The following is a 22,737-nucleotide window of genomic DNA, read 5'->3' on the forward strand; positions in this document are numbered from 1 at the left end:
ATGATTTACATGTGGATTACAGATTGTTTACATGTGGATTATAGATTGTGGATTACAGATTGTTTACATGTGGATTACAGATTGTTTACATGTAGATTACAGATTGGTTACATGTGGATTACAGATTGTTTACATGTGGATTACAGATTGTTTACATGTGGATTACAGCTTGTTTACATGTGGATTACAGATTGTTTACATGTGGATTACAGATTGTGGATTACAGATTGTTTAACCAAGTCTATATATGACATTCATTGATCCGGGTCATTCATTTCTCCCACAGTATCAACATTATTATGAATAACTCTTAACATCGTGTTCTCATCTTCTCTCTGTGTGCAGAATGATGGCGGTTTAAAAGTCTTCCCAGGGCCTCGGAGGAGGAGGAGGAGGAGCAGGAGGAGGAGGTGCTAGGAGTCTCGAGCTGCTCTCCTGGTTCTGATGGAGCAGCTCCACTGGGTCAGGCACCGGTGCCTCCAGCTGCTGCCGCTGAACGGGGGGCGTGGCTCGCTGGATGGGGGGCGTGGCTTCTACAGCGGGGGGCGTGGCTCGCTGGACGGGGGGCGTGGCTGCTACGGCGGGGGGCGTGGCTCGCTGGACGGGGGGCGTGGCTGCTACAGCGCCCCTGAGGGCCGGGCGGCCAGGCGCTCCGGGGACACAGCGGCCCACCGGCGCAGGTCGGTCCTGGCCCGGCACGGACCGCGGCAGGCGGAGTACTGGGCCGTCTCCAAGGGTTACCAAGGCAACGGGATCCGGACCACCAAGTACAACCTGCTGAGCTTCATCCCCATGAACCTCTTCCAACAGTTCCACAGGTTAGTTCTGGAGACCACTGCTGCTGCGTACACATAATGCACAACTATGAATAGTAGCAATAGTAGCAGTAGTAGTAGTAGCAGTAGTAGTAGTAGTATTAGCAGTAGTAGTAGTAGTATTAGTATTATTTGCAGTAGTAGTAGTAGCCATGGCTGCCTAGTTATAGTTGAAAGTGGGGGTGCATTTTTTTTTGATATTTTTTTTTATTTTTTTTTTATTTTTTTTTGACAGGCAAGGGGTGGTTTATTTGGCAGATATTTTTTCATTTAATGAACCTGTACGTGCAATTTCCTGCAATATAGAGCCTTCAATCTTGACTAATAAAGTGTTATGGTTTGACACCGACCCCAAACGCTAACGACACAAGAGAGTAGGATTCAGAGTTGCCAAATACGAGGGCTTGTTTATTTGATAATAAGAATAAGTGATACAGGGAAAGCAGGTCAACAAGAAACAGGTACAATGAACAAGGGGCAAAGTTCTGCTGCTCTGCAGCTTCTCCCGGAAGGGTAGTCTTGGGAAGCAGGAGCAGACCTCTGTACCGCTCTGCAGACTCTCACGGCGGACCTCTCAGATGTTGTGCAAGACCGAGAGAGGGAGAGAGGGAACGGGTCAGTGACAGAGCAGACTTGAAACGAGCTGGAGGACAGGGTGTTATATTCTTCGTGTTAAACAACACAGTGATGTGCAATATTCCAAAAACAGCCCAAGTGAATATCTTCATGTAAACCCACAGTGAGCAAAAATCCAGACACCGTCCAAATGTGAAATACTATCTTCGTGTAAACACACAGTGAGCAAAAATCCAAACACAGTCAAAATGTGAAACAATATCTTCGTGTAAATACACAGTGAGCAAAAATCCAACACAGTCCAAATGTGAAATAATATCTTCGTGTAAATACACAGTGGGAGGTGGAAGATCCCAAAAATATTATTCCATAAAGGAAAGAGCAAAAACGATAATGGCTGGGTGAGTGACTGTCTGACAAAAAGGTGGTAGACTTCAGTGTAAAGGTTACACACGAAAATCGGAAATAGGTCAAGACAGTCAATCTAGAAAAACTCACCCAGACGAGCTGCGTAAAAGGAACAGGAACAACAGTGGAGGCGAGCGCGCGCCACGGAGCAGGTATCCAAGCGAAGGCTTCTAGGAATCCCTGGAGAATAGCACAGTGAAACAGAAGCAACGGGGAAAAACATCCAGCGACAAATCAAGACGAACCAACAACTTAGGGTGGGGAAAACGGGGTATAAATAATGAGGGATCGATTGATTGAAAAGCAGTGACAGCTGGGGAATGTGATTGAAAAGCGTGGGGAAGTGAGAGAACCAATCAGCGACGTCTCAGATGACGTCAACGGGGAGAAACGTGTGAACGAGGGAATTGAAATACTTGACAGAAAAAATGAATGAAAACAAAGCGAGGGTGGTTAAAGGAACAGAACGAGTGAGAAGGCAAGGACAGAAACCTCACAGTACCCCCCCCTCCACGGGAGCCGCCCGGCGACCAGGCCGACCCGGCTCGCCAGGATGGGCCCGATGGAAGTCGGTGATCAAGCCGGGATCCACGATGAGCTGCCGGGAGACCCAGCTACGCTCCTCTGGGCCGTAACCCTCCCAGTCCACCAGGTATTGGAATCCCCGGCCCCGCCGACGAACGCCCATCAACCGGCGGACCTGCCACTGGGGGTGACCATCCACTAGCACAGGAGGCGGTGGATCAGGAGCTGGAGGCATAAGGGGACTGAGGGAGACGGGCTTAACCCGGGAGACATGGAACACGGGGTGGATGTGCATGGATGCAGGAAGCTTCAGGCGCAGAGCCGCCGGACTGAGTACCTTCAGGACCTCGAAAGGACCGACGAAGCGAGGGTTGAGCTTCTTGGCCGAGGACCGTAGCGGGAGGTCCTTCGCGGAGAGCCACACCCTCTGCCCAGGGCGGTAAGTCGGCGCGGGAACCCGGCGCCGGTCGGCACCACGACAGGCGCGCTCAGATGTCCGGAGCAGCGCGGTCCTGGTGATCTCCCAAACGCGACGGCAGCGGTCAAGGTGGACCTGCACGGAGGGAACTGCCACTTCCGTCTCCAGTGCGGGAAAAAGAGGGGGCTGGTAGCCCAGGGAGGCCTCAAAGGGGGAGAGGCCGGTGGCGGAACTGACCATTGAGTTGATCGAGTATTCAACCCAGGGAAGGAAACGACTCCAGGATGCCGGCCTCTCGGCTGCCACACACCGAAGAGCAGACTCCACGCTCTGGTTCATCCTCTCCGTCTGCCCGTTTGTCTGGGGATGGTAGCCAGAGGAGAGACTGACCGTTGCCCCCAATCCCTTGCAGAAAGCCCGCCATACCTGGGAGGTGAACTGGGGCCCCCGGTCAGAGACGATGTCCTGGGGAAAACCGTGAAGGCGGAACACGTGGTGCGTCAGGAGGTCCGCCGTCTCGGCTGCTGAGGGAAGCTTGGAGAGGGCCACGAGGTGGACCCCCTTGCTGAATCGATCCACCACGGTCAGAAGGCAGGTGTTCCCCTGGGAGGAGGGTAGTCCAGTGACGAAGTCGAGCGCCACATGTGACCACGGACGGCTTGGAACGGGAAGTGGCTGCAAGAGCCCGGAGGGTGCCTGGTGAGAGGCCTTGCTGCGGGCACAGACCGCGCAGGCCAATACGAACTCCTTGACGTCGTTCCGCATGGTGGGCCACCAGAAACGACGAGCCAGGAAGGAGAACGTGCGATGGACGCCTGGGTGGCAGGCGAACCGGCTGGTATGGCCCCACAGCAGTACCTGGGACCGGACAGAGTCAGGGACGAAGAGACGGCTCCTAGGGACGTTGCTTGGGGCACGTTGGAAGCGTAGGGCACGCCTCACCACACCCTCGATGCCCAAGGTGATGGCTCCAACCACCCGGGCCTCCGGGATGATGGGAGATGGGTCCTCAGAGGGTGGAGCCCCCTTGGAGTGCATCCGGGACAGGGAATCGGCCTTCGTGTTGCGGGAACCGGGGCGGAAGGTCAGCGAGAAGTCGAACCGACTGAGGAAACTGGCCCATCTCGCCTGCCGACCGTTGAGGCGCCTGGAAGCGCGGATGAACGTTAGGTTCTTGTGGTCCGTCCAGATGGTAAAAGGCTCCTCGGCACCCTCTAGCCAATGACGCCACTCCTCCAGAGCAGCCACGACCGCCAGTAGCTCCCGATTGCCGGTGTCGTAGTTCCTCTCGGCGGGGAGGAAGCGACGCGAGTAGAAGGCGCAAGGATGTACCTTCTGGTCGGAAGGAGAACGCTGGGATAGGACAGCGCCCAGGCCAGAATCCGAGGCGTCCACCTCCACGATGAACTGTCTCTTGGGGTCAGGGTGGAGCAGGATAGGAGCGGAAGTGAACCTTCTCTTGAGGGAGCGGAACGCAGCGCATGCCGCTGGGGACCAGTCGAACGGCAGAGCGGGGGAGGTCAGCTTGGTAAGAGGCTCCGCCACTTGGCTGTAGTTCCGGATGAACCTTCGGTAGAAGTTTGCGAACCCGAGGAAACTCTGTAGCTCCTTGCGAGTGGTGGGTTCCGGCCAATCCTCCACAGCCTGGATCTTGCGAGGATCCGCTCGGGTCAAGCCCTTCTCCACGATGAAGCCCAGGTAGTCGATGGAGTTGGAGTGGAAACGGCACTTCTCCGCCTTGACGAAGAGCCGATTGTGGAGGAGGCGCTCCAGCACCCGGCGGACATGCAGGATGTGTTCCTCGAGGGTCCTGGAAAAGATAAGAATGTCGTCCAGGTACACCACCACGAACACCTCCAGCATGTCACGGAGGACATCGTTCATGAGTGCCTGGAATACCGCCGGGGCGTTGGTGAGGCCGAACGGCATCACAAGGTACTCATAGTGGCCCCTGGGGGTCTTGAAGGCGGTCTTCCATTCATCGCCCTCACGGATACGGACAAGATGATAGGCACTTCGGAGATCCAGCTTGGTGAAGAACGAGGCCTGGGTCAGTGGCTCGAAGGTGGAGCTCATGAGAGGTAGGGGGTATTTGTTCTTGATGGTGATCTCGTTGAGCTGACGATAGTCGATGCAGGGTCGCAGGTCCCCATCCTTCTTACCAACAAAGAAGAACCCGGCCGCCACCGGGGAGGAGGAAGGCCGAATGAGTCCTGCTTCCAATGACTCAGAGATGTAGAGATCCATCGCCTTCTTCTCCGGGACAGTCAGACTGTAGAGGCGGCTGCCGGGAAGGGGAGCCCCTTGGCGGAGGTCGATGGCGCAGTCATAGGGGCGGTGAGGTGGAAGGGACTGAGCCCTGGTCTTACTGAATACCTCCATGAGGTCGTGGTACTCGGGAGGAATGGACGAGGGATCCGGGGGCAACTCACCAGCCGGTCTCCGGGGCGGGGGACAAGACGCCGCCTGTAGACAGCGGGCGTGACAGGAGGAGCTCCAGCCCCTGATGGTACCGGAGGCCCAGGCGATGTGGGGCTCGTGCAGCGCGAGCCAGGGCCTACCCAGGACCACCGGGACAAGGGGGGATTGGGTAATGAGGAACTGGATCCTCTCTACGTGGTTCCCAGCAATGGTCAGCAAGACTGGGCCGGTCCGTTGAGAGATGTCGGCCAGGCGGTGTTGGTCCAACGAAAAGATCTCCAAGGGCCTCACAAGGGCCTCAAGAGGTATGTTGGCTTGGGTGGCAAACTCGAAGTCGAGGAAGTTCTCGTCTGCCCCAGAGTCGATGAGGGCCTCCACCGTGGCACGTTGGTCCCCCCAGGCCAGGGTGACGCTCAACAGATGGTCAGGTGGTGCGCGGCGCTGGGAATGGGAAAAACGGCTCACCAGGATCTCCCGGGGTCTTGGTGAGCCCGATCTTTTGGCCGGATAGGGCAGTCGGCGATACGGTGTCCCGCACCTCCGCAGTAGAGGCAGAGACCGGACCTGAGCCTTGCCTGACGCTCCGCCTGGCTCAGATGAGAGCGTCCCAGCTGCATGGGTTCCTCCTCGCGCACCGGACGGGGAAGCCTGTTACCATCAGTAGTGTTGGGGACGGGGCGTCCAGGAGTCCGGGGTTCTTCAGGAGGTGACAGCCGGGTCCTCTCGCGCCTTCTCTCCAGGAGGCGTCCGTCAATACGGATGACAAGGCTAAACAGCTCCTCGAGGGAGTCGGGCACCTCCCTGGTAGCGAGCTGGTCCCGGACTGCGTCACTGAGCCCCCTTATGAAGGTTAGGCGAAGAGCAGGTTCGTTCCATCCACTCTCCACCGCCGCCAGTCGAAACTCCATGACATAGTCCGTCACCCTGCTGCTCCCTTGTCGGAAGGTCCCCAACCGGGCTCCAGGGTCCAGACCTCGGGCTGGATGGTGGAACACTCTGCGGAGCTCCGCCACGAAGTCTGGGTAGGAGAACAAAAAATCTGCTTCCATTGCCCAGGAGGAAGTGACCCACTGGGCAGCATGGCCTGAAAGTAGGTTGGTTATAAAAGCCACTCGGGACCCATGAGCAGAAAAACGGCTTGGTTGATGACGGAAAACCAACTCACATTGCATGATGAATGTGGCACACTCCTCGGGATTACCGTCGAACAGCCGTGGGGCGGAGAGAAGGGGTTCCCGAGGTGCGAGATCTGCTGGGGCTGCGGGGAATGTTCCTGAAGGGTGTGAGAGATGAAGAGTATTAACGGCGTCGCCCAGCGAGTTAAGCTGGGCGAGAATCTCGGACTGTTGTCCCGCCATAGCGGCCATTGAACCCTGCATAGGCAGGACCTGGTCCCTGAGGTTCTGCACCGCAGCCGCAGCCCGCTCTAGTTGGAGACCGTGATCCCTGGTCAACTCGACTTGAAATGCAAGTGCGGTTCTGACCCCCTCTGTGTCGGCTGGGGTCGTCATGGTTGGTTCGTAATGTTATGGTTTGACACCGACCCCAAACGCTAACGACACAAGAGAGTAGGATTCAGAGTTGCCAAATACGAGGGCTTGTTTATTTGATAATAAGAATAAGTGATACAGGGAAAGCAGGTCAACAAGAAACAGGTACAATGAACAAGGGGCAAAGTTCTGCTGCTCTGCAGCTTCTCCCGGAAGGGTAGTCTTGGGAAGCAGGAGCAGACCTCTGTACCGCTCTGCAGACTCTCACGGCGGACCTCTCAGATGTTGTGCAAGACCGAGAGAGGGAGAGAGGGAACGGGTCAGTGACAGAGCAGACTTGAAACGAGCTGGAGGACAGGGTGTTATATTCTTCGTGTTAAACAACACAGTGATGTGCAATATTCCAAAAACAGCCCAAGTGAATATCTTCATGTAAACCCACAGTGAGCAAAAATCCAGACACCGTCCAAATGTGAAATACTATCTTCGTGTAAACACACAGTGAGCAAAAATCCAAACACAGTCAAAATGTGAAACAATATCTTCGTGTAAATACACAGTGAGCAAAAATCCAACACAGTCCAAATGTGAAATAATATCTTCGTGTAAATACACAGTGGGAGGTGGAAGATCCCAAAAATATTATTCCATAAAGGAAAGAGCAAAAACGATAATGGCTGGGTGAGTGACTGTCTGACAAAAAGGTGGTAGACTTCAGTGTAAAGGTTACACACGAAAATCGGAAATAGGTCAAGACAGTCAATCTAGAAAAACTCACCCAGACGAGCTGCGTAAAAGGAACAGGAACAACAGTGGAGGCGAGCGCGCGCCACGGAGCAGGTATCCAAGCGAAGGCTTCTAGGAATCCCTGGAGAATAGCACAGTGAAACAGAAGCAACGGGGAAAAACATCCAGCGACAAATCAAAACGAACCAACAACTTAGGGTGGGGAAAACGGGGTATAAATAATGAGGGATCGATTGATTGAAAAGCAGTGACAGCTGGGGAATGTGATTGAAAAGCGTGGGGAAGTGAGAGAACCAATCAGCGACGTCTCAGATGACGTCAACGGGGAGAAACGTGTGAACGAGGGAATTGAAATACTTGACAGAAAAAATGAATGAAAACAAAGCGAGGGTGGTTAAAGGAACAGAACGAGTGAGAAGGCAAGGACAGAAACCTCACATAAAGCTGCTCTTTTCACTATAAAACTCAGTTTATATTGCAGTATGATAGCCAATTACTATAATAATAATAATAATAATATTAAAAAATGGAATTAACATATTGCAGAATGGGTACAATATAGTACGGCTCAATACACACAATTGTTAAGGGGATGCAGACCAGAAAAATACTTTTGTTTTGTTTACATCAGGGTCCCCGATTTACAATTCATAATGAATTGTAAGTAAGGGTGCAATTAACACCGTGCAATCCATTATTTGTGGAGCCCGCCCTTTAAGTCTTTGAGCTATTAGGCTACTAGGGTTCTTACTTTGCGTTTTGGTGTACTGAGAAATGCTCCGATGTCTGTATTCTTTCTTTTTTCTGCCATGTTACCTGGTTGGCTGGACACACACACACACACACACATTTTCATTTCAGGTATTGTACCTTAAGATAATTGAACATCTTGATTTACCGTAAATCCTCAAATATAGGACGGGTCTTCTATTTACCTCAGCTGCAAAGAGCACCAGGCCTTTATTAGAGAGGCTTATATAAGAGGCAGGCCTTAATTTCTAAAAATGACACTCATGGACATAATCCCTTCATTTTCAGACTTTTATTGCATTATTATTATAATAATAATAAAAAAAAAAAAAAAAAAATAATTTGGGGGGGCCCTCGTCACTAAAGGCCCACGGGCCGCGGCCGTCGTTAATCCGGCCCTGCTCGTCTGCGAACGTTAAAATTTGCAAACGAAGTCAACGTTATCCAGCTGACGACACCACATATCTAGATATATGACAACGTTAGCTAGCGGCTAGCACTAAAGCTAACGCCAACCAGAGGGAAACTTTGTTATTATTATTATTGACCAGATGGCATTTCGGACCAGGAAACAATTTTATTGTATTGCGTGGTAGAAGTTATACCACTCAATAGTAAAGATGATGTCTAACATAATAGTTTGTTCGAACAACTGAACTTACTTAGTGGAAGATCCTGCTGTTGTGACAAAGTGTTCACGCTGCCTGCGTATCAGTTTACACCTGGAGGCTGCCTGCAGCGCTGTGAGACTGGAGTGCGCGTCCGCTCTGTCTGCTGGGGGCTGGATCAAACCATATCGGACAGGGGGGTGTCGCAGTCTTTGGAAACTTAAAAACTTGCTATTAAGTGTCATTGCGTATTATTAATTTGATTGAAATTACATAGTTATGGTTAGATAATATTTATATATGGGGGGGGGGGGGGGATATATCATATGATCAAAAAGTGAGGGAGCAAAGAGACGAGTTTGCTCCCCCAAGTTCAATACTGGTAGAGCACCCGCTTCGCCTGCTCAATTACGGAGGCGCCTATGGTAGTAGCAGTAGTAGTATTAGTAGCAGTAGTAGTAGTAGTAGTAGCAGTATCAGCAGTAGTATGAATGAATGAATGAAAACTTTATTTAACAGATTGCAGAATGGGTACAATACAGTACGGCTCAATACATACAATTGTTAAGGGGATGCAGACCTGAGAAAGACGTTTGTCTTGTTTCCATCAGGGTCCCCCATTTTCAATTCATATAGACATTTATGACATACATAACATACATGACATTTATGGCATAGGGACATATAGGTATTTAGTACTGATACATTTGTGACATAGGCGGTATTCAAATATACAGTACTGTTACCCCTAGATCCTGACAGAGTATATACATATGATGGGGAGGGGACTGTACATTAGGAGGGGGTGGGTGGGTGGGAGGGGAATATACATACGGCGGGGAGGGAATATATACATGCGGTGGGGAGGAGACTGTCTATTAGGAGGTGGTGGGGGTTTTGGGCATTTACGGTGGCCAGTTTCGAATTGCAGCCTCCCGTAGGTGCTCTTTAAGGGCGGTTTTGAATGTGGGCAGGGATTCACATTCCTTTACAGCTTTGGGTAGGGCGTTCCACATTGTTGTGGCATAATTGCGAAACGTGTTTAGTCCCTTGTTTGAGCCGAATCTGGGTTTAACATGATTTGTTGAGCTTCCTCTGGTGTAGTGGTTGTGGTATTCACTGACCTTTGGGAAGTATTTTGACATGTACATGGGCACCCCGGTCGTATAGTGTATCTTGTAGACCAGGCCCATTGCAAGTTGCTGTACTCTGTCGTCTACTCTAAGCCATCCTAGGTTGGCAAAGTGGGCAGGGGTGAGGTGGGTTCTGGGGTTCAGGTCAAGTAGTAGTCTGACCAGTTTGTTTTGTGATGTTTGTAATTTTGTTTTAAGCGCCTTTGAGGTGCTTTGGTACCATGAGGTGCACGCATAGTCATAGTACCCTTGAATGAGTGCTCCTGCCAGAGTCCTCAGGGTATTCTTGTTTACCAGAGAGGAGATCCGGTACAAGAATCTAGTTCGTTGGTTGACTTTTTTTATTACATTGGATGCCATTTTGTCACAGGAAAGATTTGCCTCTAGGATGGAACCCAGGTAGGTAATTTCGTCTTTCCTTGTGACAATATTGTCACCCACTGTAACTGAGAAGCCGTCGGTCTTGCTGAGTTTGTTATTTGAACCGAAGAGAATGGACTCTGTTTTGCCCATGTGTAATGATAGTTTGTTATCAGCGAGCCATATGCAGATTTTGCCTAGTTCCGTGCTGAGGGTTTTTTCAACCTGCAATTTGTTCTTGTCAGAGACCAGCAGGGCTGAGTCGTCCGCAAACAGGAACAAGTTGCAGTCACAGGCTGACGACATGTCATTTGCATAAATTAGGAAGAGTAGCGGTCCTAGTATGCTTCCTTGTGGAACACCACAGCTCACTGTGAGGGGGGGGGATAGAGTACCGTTTACCTCTACCATCTGTTCTCTCCCCTCCAGGTAGGATTGCATCCAGCTCACTGATAGGCTATCAAAACCAATTGCTTTTAGCTTGTCCATTAGAATGGAGTGATTGACAGTGTCGAAGGCCTTTTGTAGGTCCAGCATGACCATGCCGCAGTATTTGCCAGCGTCCACCTCTTGTTTGATGTGGTCGTTCAAATAGAGGAGGCATGTGTCAGTGGAGTGGGACGTTCTGAAGCCAGATTGGAATTCGTAGATTAGGTTTTTTTCCGCCAGGTACTTTTCGACCTGTTCGTAGACTATTTTCTCCATGACTTTCGAGATGGAGGTAAGAATAGAAACAGGGCGGTAGTTGCCTGGGTCTAATTTGCTGCCCTTTTTGTGTAGAGGGGTCACTCTCGCAATTTTGAAGTCCTTGGGGACGTGCCCCTGTTTTATAGAGAGGTTTATTATGTGTGTGATGACTGGGGTGATGGCGGCTGCTGCGTCTCTGAGGAATTTGGAGGGGATGTTGTCATGGCCAGTGGCCTTGTTAGGTTGGAGGGCGCTCAATTTTTTGAGTACCTCATCGGTTGTTACCATTTCAAGTTTGAAGTCGTCTTTGTGGACCCCTAGGTTTTTGTAGTATGCTACTATGTGTTCTACCCCATAATGCCCTGAGTGGGAGGGTAGTTTGTTTACCAGTGTTGTGGCTATGTTTGTGAAGAAGATGTTTAAGTAATTGGCTACATCCAGCTTGTCTGTGATGAGCGTGTTGTCCGTCTTTATGTTTATGTTTGAGAATCTGGTTTTAAGTTTTTTACTGCAGCCTAGTTGATTATTGAGTAATTTCCAAAGTTCGCGGGGTTTGTTTTTGTTTTCCTCAGTTTTGTCGTTGATGAAATTTCTTTTTGCGGTTCTGATCATGGTGTTTACGTCATTTCTTAGTCTGTTTCTTTGGATTTTTAGTTCAACCACGTGGGCTTGGAGTTCACTGTTTGAGCTTTTGGAAAGCTTTGTCTGACTTTTATGAAGTTCAGAGCATTTTTTGTCTCTGGTTTTCATAGCGGCCAGTATTTCAGTGTGCATCCATGCCTCAGCGCGATTTTTAACCCTGGTGGTTCTTATCGGTGCCATGTTGTTGAGTATTGCTGTGAATTTGGTTTTGAATCCAAGCCATGTTTCTTCAACCTGTGTACCACTGAGCTCATCTGACCAGTCCAAGCTCCCCAGTTCTAGGTTAAAGGCCTCTCTAGAGTAAGTTTTGAGGTCTCTAGATGTGACTGTTTTGTGACAGCCGGCCTTCTGTTTTAGCTTTTTGCGGGTACAGAAAATCATATAATGATCACTTAACCCGCATGCTATCACCCCTTTACTGGAGATCATGGACTTGTCAGAGGTCAAAATGAGGTCAATGGTGGTTTGTGTCGAATCGCATACCCTTGTGGGTTGTGTGATTAGCTGGCTGAAACCGTGCAGGTCAGAAAATCTACTGAAGGCCTTGAAGACGGGTGCTGATTTACGCAGCATATCCGTGTTCCAGTCCCCAATAAGAATTTTTTCTACCCCCTCCACCCCAGCTAAACACCCATCAAGTGTGTCATAAAACCCACTCTGTTCTGGTGGTCTATAGATTGTGCCTACTAGTACCGGTTTCGCCCTGTCTAATAAGATTTCAATCCAAACAGTTTCAATTTCATCATGGTTAAGGTCAGTACGGTTGATGTATTTGGTATCCTTGTGTATATACACACAGACGCCACCTCCATACTGGTTCCTATCCCTCCTGACTATTGAGTAGTTTTCAATTTCAATCTCTGGATCCTGTACAGATGAGTCTAATTTTGTTTCTGTGAAACACAATATGTTAGCCTTACCGTTTAAAAACAACTGTTTGATTTCAGCCAGTTTCGGTCTCAGGCTATTTGTATTCAGATGAAATATGTGAAGTCCATTTTTGCTTGTAATAAGTTTGATGTCGTCACAGTTGAGGTAACTCTGTTCCATTGTGTCCTGTCCTGTGGTGGGGGGAGGGGGGGCGTTGTTGCTGTTTGTGCCGTGGGTGGGGAGGGGGGGGAGGGGTGATGCTTTGTCCTTTGCTGGTGTCTGTATTCCTTTGTGTGAAAGCCCGCGATGTGGGGGGGGGGCTGGTTGATTACAGATATGTCTGATTGTACTCCATTGTGGGGGAGGGGGGGTGCCTTTTGTCCTGGCCTCGGCCCGGGTAGACTTGCTGGCATGGCGGCCTTGGCGGGGCCAGCCAAGCTAACCGTCGGGTCCTTGGTGGTCTCGATGTCCCGCGCCGCTCTCCCTTTAGCCACTCGCCGAGTCCGCTGGGGCTTCTGTGAGGGTATGTCGCCGCTTGCTGGTCGGCTGGTGCAACTGCTGGCTGAAGCGTCAATTGCGTGGATGCTGTTGATCTCCGGCGCCGGTGTGAGGAGCGATGCCTCGCTGTTTTGTCCCCGCGACGTGCTGGGCGCCTCGGTTGTGAACCCCGGTTCCTTCCCTCTCGCTGTGGCCTCTCGTGGGTTCTTTTGCAGGGGTGGCAGAGGAGGAATGTTGCCGTTGATCATGTCGTTAGCCGCAGTATGTGTGGGTAGCCGTTGATCTGTTGTGCTGGCTGCTGCTTCTTGGATCAGCAGATTTGACTGTAGTCTCTGGTTCCGTGTCATTACGGGACCAGGGTTCTGATGAATGTCACCCGACATGAGCAGGTATAATAAAAACATTGATCTCTTATTACACTTGCCTGCCGGGGGTAATTTCTTTCGTTCCGGATTTGCAGTAAGTACTGTGTGGATGGTCGTGGCTCCGAAGGCTGGATGTTTCCTCTCCGTGCCCGTTAACAAATAGAAGTCGCAATGGGACTGCTGTTTTACATTTTCGCTATCATCCACTTCTGTCTGGAGTTGCTGCTTGAGTTGTGAATTCAGGTACAAATCCATAATCCACAGGAGGGAAAGTAGAAAATGCGCAAAGTACTTTGTTGTTGTTGCTCTGTTGCGTTGGTTACGGGAGCTACGTAAAATGCGACCGTCCATGTTGAAGCCGGATGCACTTTTTAGTAGTAGTAGTAGTAGTAGTAGTAGTAGCAGTAGCAGCAGTATTAGTAGTAGTAGTAGCAGTAGTAGTAGTAGTATTAGTAGTATTAGCAGTAGTAGTAGTAGTAGTAGTAGTAGTAGTAGTAGTAGTAGTAGTAGTAGTAGTAGTAGTAGTAGTAGTAGTAGTAGTAGTAGGGATGTCCCGATCATATTTTTTTGCTCCCGATCCGATCCCGTTCATGTGATTTTGAGTATCTACCGATACCGATCTTTCCCGATCCGATAAAAAAATATATATAATTATAAAAAAAAATTATAATAAAAAAAATTAAAATAAAAAAATAAATCTCCCATCCCAATTTCTCACATTACATTCACCCTGAATGTTGACGTTATCCAGGTGAAAAGTTTACTTCATTCAAGCGAGGCATTGCAACCGGAGTAATCTAAAAACTCTGCCTCCAACCTGCTGCTTCATGAGAGCAATGGCGCCATCGTCTGTAAAAATCAGGTGACTGCAAGTTCTGCAACTAGTGGATGTCTCTCATCCTTGACATAAATCATTTGATGTATAATTAAATCAAAGGAAATGCGTTTGTTTTGGCAAAATTCTTCTGCTCTGTGACAATAAATAAATGAATGATGATATGCAATTTAAAACCGAAACTAAGGCCTCAGTATGAGTTTAAGACGTGAACATGGTCATGTTTGTTGAATTAAAAAAAATAAGTTTAAAAATAAATAAATTAAAAAAAATCATTTTTTTTTTCTTTTTTTGATCCCGATCTTCTGAAATTCACGTGATCGGATGTCACTGTGACATCACTCTGACATCACTAACATCCTTTTGGTTAATTAATTCCAACTTTTTAACTTTTAAAAAAGTAATCATGAGGGAACCTATTGGATCCATACAAGGTGCGGATAAAAGTATTGTCTTTCCCCCGTAAAAATCATTGATTAATGGATTTATCATAAAAAAAATGTGATGGCTTAAACTTAAAAATGAATGTTGTTGTTTACATGTTGCATGTATTGAATTGAACACCTTTTATTTATCCCAGAGGGGAGATTCAGATGTCCATCACAGCATAACAGCTATTTAAAAACAGTTAAAGGCCAACCTTCACGTTGTATTTTTGTTCAATAAACAATGTGGACTAGGCCAACGGTGACTTTCATGAAGAAGGAAAAAAAAAGTATTGAAATTTACCCAGTTTTAGCGTTTTTATCAAACATTTTGTCTGCCCAACACAATCACCACGCACGTGGATATTTTAATCAATGGTTCATAACGTGCGTGTGTAATCGAAATTATCTCGTCACAACAGGTGCAGGGCACCAGGGGGCTCACCAGGGGGCGCTGAGAGTCACACACAGCTAGTGGCAGGCACTGCAGGCAGAGAGCCTTGCTACCATAGATATATGCTTACTACTACTAGCCGAATGAAAATGTATCTGTTTCACCTAACACTATTGCTCCGTGATTATAGCCATCCATCTCTAAAGCTAACCACTATTTGTAAAAGCCACAACCACGTTACCATATTTGTAATAATGTAAATCATTGTGTCGTTGTACATATTGTGTTTATAACGTTAGTAGCTAACATAGCTTAGCTTGGTAGCTATTGTGCTAACAACATATCCCGACATCCGGCTCGCTGGCCGGCATGAACGGCCGACCCAAAATGGTTCTCTCCTCTCTGTACACCCCGTCCCCACGGGTACCCTGCCGGGGGGCCCATGGACGCGACAACGGCGGCAGCCGTAGGGTGCTCGAGCCCTTAAAGGCTAGTGGTACACGATAGCTATGAGCTAACTAACGCTACAGGCTCAAACACCCTACGGCCGCCGCTGTTGTCGCGTCCACAAGCTCCTCCGCAGGACACCCGCGAGGACGGGGGCACACAAAGAGGAGAGAACCACCCGCAGGGACGGCGGAGCTATAGGCTAACTGTGATGCACCGAGTGGGCCACCATTGATCTACATGCCCCGATCTCAAATGGTTCACGACAGTAGACATAATGCTAACGTTAGCCAGTGCCATATATCGAGTAGACTATGACCCGGACGGGCAAGGCATACGTTTCCTGAAGTGACGTCACGGCCGTGCTAGCGTCTGATAAGCTTTTAGATTCGGCTCATTAATATGCACCTGTAGTGACGTCGGCGTTTGATAAGCTTTTTTGATTCGCGCGTGCATGTTATTCGTGCGTGGACCTTTTTAACTCTTTCGGAGTGGCATTTCCGGTGTCAAATGGAAAAAAATAAATAATGAAATTATATACCAATGATGTAAACTACCCATAATTGATCAGTAGGGTTTAACCTGGATGTTGGGCTTTAATGGAAACAGTTGCATAACATACACATATTTAGTAAGTGTTAACCCTTTCACTGCCACATGACAGAAGGTTAACCCTTTACTATCACACAACCGACGGCGATGTTCCATCATTAGCTTCATTAGCTCCGCATCCGCGACCTCCTCTAATTATGCTAATGATGGAGCATCGCCGTCGGTTGTGTGATAGTAAAGGCCTAACCTTCTGTATTGTCACAGTGAAAGGGTTAACCGGCTGTCGTGTGGCAGTGAAAGGGTTAAAAACAAGATAGACAAATACATAGGGCTAAAGAAGAGCTAAAAGTGGTGAATGGAGGAAAAGAAAAGAAGTTCAAGTTCAAGTTCTTTAATAGTTGTCATACAGAAGTACAGAATACTTTCATACAAAATGCTTCTTACTGTTACGCTCCAGAGACTGTGCTAGACAAGATAGTATCAAATAACATAATAACATAATATAGCATGAATTTAGAAGAAGAAAATGAGGTCACAGTGTTCGGTATAGACATATGTACAATGTTCTGAGTTACCATATAATATACAATACACAATACTATGCAGTGTACTAATGTACAGTACTATCTAGTGCAAAGCAGAAATGGGATGAGGTACAATTTTAGGTACAATTTACAGTAAGGTGTACGAGTTGTAGTGCAATCCTTCATCCATAAATATAAAGTGTGGGGAGTGGGTGCTACAGTGTGTTTGTTTAAAGTGGGTGTGTGCTATAAAGTGTGTGGAGTGGATGCTACAGTGTGTTTGTTTAAAGTGAGTGTGTGCGTGTGGATGTGTGTGCTATGTGCGTTTGGTGGTTGTTGTTGTGTAGTGTTCATTCATTGTTCGTTTAGCAGCCTGATGGCCTGGGGATAGAAGCTACTTCTGAGTCTTTCTGTGCTCGCCTTGAGACTCCTGTATCGCTTGCCTGACCGCAGCAGTTCGAAGAGGCAGTTGTTCGGGTGACTGGAGTCTTTAATGATTCTCTTAGCCTTGCCCTTGCAACGCTTGTAGTAAATGTTCTGGAGGGTGGGGAGCCCCCCTCCAATTGTGCGTTCGGCTGAACGTGTCACTCTTTGTAGTCTGCTTTGGTCTTTTGCAGTGCTATTCCCAAACCAGGAGGTGATGTTGCCGGTCAAGATGCTCTCTATTGTACATGAGTAGAAGTTCTTAAGGATCTTCTGGCTGACTTGGAACTTCCTTAGGCGCCTGAGGAAGTAGAGGCGTTGTCGTGCCTTCTTCACCACACTGTTAATGTGTGTGGTCCATGTCAAGTCCTCGGATATGTAGGCTCCGAGGTACTTGAAGCTGTTGACTCTCTCAACCGGTGCCCCGTCGATGCTGAGGGGGCTGTAGTCCTTGACCCCCGACCTCCTGAAGTCCACAATCATCTCCTTTGTTTTGCTGACGTTCAGGGAGAGGCTGTTTTCCTGGCACCATCCCGCCAGGACCTTGACCTCTTCCAGGTAGGCCCTCTCGTCGTTGGCAGAGATCAGGCCCACCACCACTGTGTCGTCAGCAAATTTGACGATTGTATTGCTACTCCGCTGAGCCACACAGTCGTGTGTGTACAGGGAGTAGAGGAGGGGACTCAGAACACAGCCCTGGGGGGCCCCTATGTTGAGGGTGATGGATGAGGAGGTGCAGTTGCCTGCTCTCACCACCTGGGGTCTGCCAGTCAGGAAGTCCAAGACCCACTGGCAGAGGTCATAGCCCAAGCCCAGGTCCCTGAGCTTGGCTATGAGTATGGAGGGGACTATGGTATTGAATGCCGAGCTGTAGTCGATGAATAGCATTCTCACATAGTTCCCCTGCCTCTTGTCCAGGTGTGATGCTGCTGTGTGCAGCACATGGGATATGGCGTCCTCCGTGGACCTGTTGGGGCGGTATGCAAATTGCAGGGGGTCCATGTTGATGGGGAGGGAGGAGCAGATGTAGCCCTTTACTAGCTTCTCAAAGCACTTCATGGCTATAGAGGTGAGAGCTACCGGGCGGTAGTCGTTGAGGCAAGCAGGCTTGGATTTTTTGGGTACAGGGATAATAGTGGACTTCTTCAGGCAGGTGGGGATGACAGCCTGTTCTAAGGACAGGTTAAATATGTCAGTGAATACTGGGGCCAGTTGGTCGGCACAGACTTTTAGGACGCGGCCGGGGATGCCGTCCGGACCTGCTGCCTTCCTGATATTCACTTTTTTAAAGGTCCGCCTCACCTCATGCTCTGTTACCCTGAACACTGCGCCTCCATCAGCAGCCGACCCCCCCCCCCCCCATTGCCGAGGCTTGTGAGCTGGTGTTGTTATTACCAGCATCAAACCTCGCATAGAAGGTATTGAGGTCGTTTGCTAAGGAGATGTCACTGTTCAGTTTGAGGGAGGCGCCTTTGTAGTCTGTCATCGTTTTGAGCCCCTGCCACATAGCTCTAGAGTCAGCTTGTTCAAACTGGAGTTCAATTTTATCCCTGTAGCGCCGTTTGGCCTCTGACACTGTCCTCCTTACGTTGTGTCGCGCCACCTTGTGGTCATTCATGTTGCCTGCCACTAGGCCGTCATTGTATGCTTTGGTGCGCTCTCTCAGAGCTTCACGGACGGATTTGTCTACCCAGGGTTTTTGATTTGGGTAAACTTTCATTTTGGTAGTGGGGATTGTTTCTTTCACCCTAGTACAGACATAGTCCAGCACTGTCTCCGTGTAGGCATTAATGTTATCTGTGTCGCGGAACACAATCCAGTCTGTGTGGTGAAACACTGACCGGATCGTCTCTTCTGACGTCAGATCCCATTTCTGCACCTCTCGCGAGACTACGGGAGTACTTTTAATTCTCTGTCTGTACTTTGGTGAAAGGAAAATGGATGCGTGATCTGACTTGCCAAAGCCACTATCAGAATGAGCCTTGTAGCCACCTTTAAATTGCGTGTAACAGTGATCTAGGATGTTACCGCCTCTGGTGTTGCAAGTCACATGCTGATAGAAGTCAGGCAATACCTTTCTCAGATTGGCGCTATTGAAATCTCCCAGTACTAAAATGGCGGCGTTAACGTTAGCCACTTGTATTCTATTTACCTCGTCGTGTAGTCTGGAGAGCGCAACCTTGTTGCTGGCTTGCGGTGGAATATACACTCCGACCAGGACGATCGCCGTTAACTCCCTCGGGAGGAAGAAAGGACGACACTTGATGGTTATATATTCCAGTTCTGGGGAGCAGTGGTTGGATAATTCCTTCACGTTCGTTGGATCACTCCAATTTTTGTTAAACATGAAGGCAATACCTCCTCCACGTTGTTTACCGGACTCTGATGATGTCCGATCCTTTCGATGGATAAAGAAGTGATCCGCTGGTTGAATTGCGTGATCTGGAACCTCCGGTGTGAGCCATGTTTCGGTGAAGCAAAGGACATTGCAGTCCCTAACGTCTCTTTGATATTGAATCCTTGCTCGGATGTCATCCAGTTTATTGTCTATTGATTGTACATTGGCTAGCAATATACTGGGAAGTGGTGTACGGTGGCGTCTGGATCTCAGCCTGAGCCACGAGTCCAATCGTGATCCCCTCCCTACTTCCTGTTTCCCCACGTGATCCCCTCCTTACTTCCTGTTTCCCTGCGTGGAATGCACCAGATTGAATAAATTACATGCTGGTGCTCTAGAGCGACACCTACAGGCCGCATGTGTTATCTACAGCAGCTTTTTAAAAGATTTTGTTTAGTGTTTGTAAACACTGGAGTAGAACGGACCTACTGCATATTCTGCTTTTCTGACGGCTTAAAGTTCCAGCTGGATTTGACATTCCACAGATTCCACAGATCAAACTCTGCAAAGATGTGTGCATGTGTGTTATGCCCCTACATCTATTCAGTGTCGTGAAGAAGAGGAAGTGTGTGTTATACCCTACATCTATTCAGTGTTCAAGTTTCAAGTTTCAAGTTTCTTTAATAGTTGTCATACAGAAGTACAGAATACTTTTGTACAAAATGCTTCTTACTGTTGCGCTCCAGAGACTGTGCAAGACAAGATAAGTATGAAATAAAAACATAGTCAAATTAGAAGTAAAAAAAAGAGGTCACAGTGTTCAGTTTAGACATATGTACAATGCTCGATGCAGAATAGACGTAGCTACCATACAATATACAATACTGTGCAGTGTACTAATATACAATACTATATAGTGCAAGGCAGAAATGGGGAAATGGGACGAGGTGCAATTTAGGTACAATTCACAGTAGGTGTACGAGTTGCAGTGCAAATCCTTTATCAATAAATATAAAGTGTAAGTGTGTTTGTGTGATCTAAAGTGTGGAGAGTGGGTGCTGCAGTGTGTTGTTTGTTTGAGTGAGTGTGTGCGTGTGGGTGTGTGTGCTGTGTGCATTTGATGGTTGTTGCATAGTGATTATTGTTCGTTTAGCGATTATTGTTCGTTTAGCAGCCTGATGGCCTGGGGATAGAAGCTTCTTCTGAGTCTTTCTGTGCTCGCCTTAAGACTCCGGTATCGCTTGCCTGACCGCAGCAGTTCAAAGAGGCAGTTGTTCGGGTGGCTCGAGTCCTTAATAATTCTCTTAGCCTTCCCCTTGCACCGCTTGTTGTAAATGTTCTGGAGGGTGGGAAGCCCCCCTCCAATTGTGCGTTCGGCTGAGCGTGTCACTCTTTGTAGTCTGCTACGGTCTTGTGCAGTGCTATTCCCAAACCAGGAGGTGATGTTGCCGGTCAGGATGCTCTCTATTGTACATGAGTAGAAGTTCCTAAGGATCTTCTGACTGACTTGGAACTTCCTTAGGCGCCTGAGGAAGTAGAGGCGTTGTCGTGCCTTCTTCACAACACTGTCAATGTGTGTGGTCCATGTCAAGTCCTCGGATATGTGGGCTCCGAGGTACTTGAAACTGTTCACTCTCTCAACCGGTGCCCCGTCGATGCTGAGGGGGCTGTAGTCCTTGACCCCCGACCTCCTGAAGTCCACAATCATCTCTTTTGTTTTGCTGACGTTCAGGGAGAGGCAGTTCTCCTGACACCACTGTGACAGGTTCTCTACCTCTTCCAGGTAGGCCCTTTCGTCGTTGGCAGAGATCAGGCCCACCACTACTGTGTCATCAGCAAATTTGATGATGGTGTTGTTGTTCCGCTGTGCTACGCAGTCATGTGTGTACAGGGAGTAGAGGAGGGGGCTCAGAACACAGCCCTGGGGGGCCCCTATGTTGAGCGTGATGGATGAGGAGGTGCAGTTGCCGGCTCTTACCACCTGGGGTCTGCCCGTCAGGAAGTCCAAGACCCACTGGCACAGGTCATAGTTCAAGCCCAGGTCCCTGAGCTTGGCTATGAGTTTGGAGGGGACTATGGTATTGAATGCTGAGCTGTAGTCGATGAACAGCATTCTCACATAGTTCCCCTGCCTCTTGTCCAGGTGTGATGCTGCTGTGTGCAGCACATGAAGAAGAAGAAGTGTGTGTTATACTCCTACATCTATTCAGTGTCATGAAGAAGAAGAAGAGGCTTTGACAGGTTCCTCTCTACTTCCTGTGCAGAGCGGCCAACCTGTACTTCCTGTTCCTGGTGCTGCTGAACTGGGTGCCGGTGGTGGAGGCCTTCCAGAAGGAGATCACCATGATCCCCCTGGTGGTGGTGCTCGCCGTCATCGCCGTCAAGGACGCCCTGGAGGACTACAGGCGCTACTGCTTCGACAGGAGGGTCAACAACAACACCGCCCGGGTCTACAGCGGGTGAGTGGTGGGGGCGGGGCTACAGCAGGGGCGGGGCTACAGCGGGTGAATGGTGGGGGCGGGGCTACAGGGGTGGTGGGGGGGCTACAGCGGGTGAGTGATGGGTGGGTGGGTGAGTGGTGGGGGGCGGGGCTACAGCGGTAGGTGATGGGTGGGTGGGTGAGTGGTGGGGGGCGGGGCTACAGCAGGTGAGTGAAAAATACACAAAGATCATAATGCTGTATTTATGTACAAGAATGTTGGTATGAATGTGTGTAGCTGTATGTGTGTAGCTGTATGTGTGTAGCTGTATATGTAATGCCCTTTTTATGTGCACTTTTGTGAGTAATTTCCTTTTATTAGTGTGGGTGACCTACTATTTATTATTTATTCCGCCGATTTTTGTCCAGTAACTCCTGCCAGAGCTTTCACACCACACACAAGTGTAAGATATCAAAACGACCGGCTTGGTCCACCTCGAGTTGCTATTACTTTTTGGAAAGTTTCACCGCACCGTTTGGCTACAAATCGACTTTAAACGCTAAATTTTGGTCCATAAGGAATTAATGGCAGAACAGCCAGAACTCATTCAGAACGCAGCGGCCCGCCTGATCTCGAACCTACCGAAGTCGGCCCATGTCACCCCACTTCTTAGGGACCTGCACTGGCTCCCCCTTGCTGCACGTATCTGCTTCAAGGCCCTCGTCCTGGCATACCGTGCAGCAAAGGGAACCGCTCCTGCCTACCTCCGGTCAATGGTCTCTAACTACACACCCTCAAGACCCCTACGCTCTGCATCTTCTGGCCGCCTCAGACCTACTCCTATCCAAGCTCCGGGAGGGTCATCAAAGAGAAGTCGCCTATTCTCAGTCCTTGCCCCACAATGGTGGAATGAATTACCCACCCCAGTTAGGACAGCCGAATCACGTCCAATCTTTCGCCGTCGACTAAAGACGCACTTCTTCAACTATTATCTGAAATAATAATAATAATAATAATAATAATAATAATAATAATAATAATAATAATAATAATAATAATAATAATA

At 49.0% G+C, this 22,737-nt stretch overlaps 1 protein-coding gene across 1 annotated transcript in view; it reads left to right on the plus strand.

Moving 5' to 3' along the window:
• Positions 1-444: 444 nt before the first annotated feature.
• Positions 445-22,737, plus strand: part of atp10d (ATPase phospholipid transporting 10D) — a gene marked incomplete at its 5' end in the record, with an annotated part of 77,983 nt that continues 55,690 nt past the window's right edge. The window contains 2 exons of the mRNA XM_084310366.1: positions 445-818; positions 21,516-21,710. Coding sequence (XP_084166492.1) covers positions 445-818; positions 21,516-21,710 — 569 coding nt within the window. The remainder of the gene's footprint in view (positions 819-21,515; positions 21,711-22,737) is intronic.

Source organism: Notolepis coatsorum, assembly GCF_963971535.1.
Source record: "Notolepis coatsorum genome assembly, chromosome: 3".
NCBI lineage: Eukaryota > Metazoa > Chordata > Actinopteri > Aulopiformes > Paralepididae > Notolepis > Notolepis coatsorum.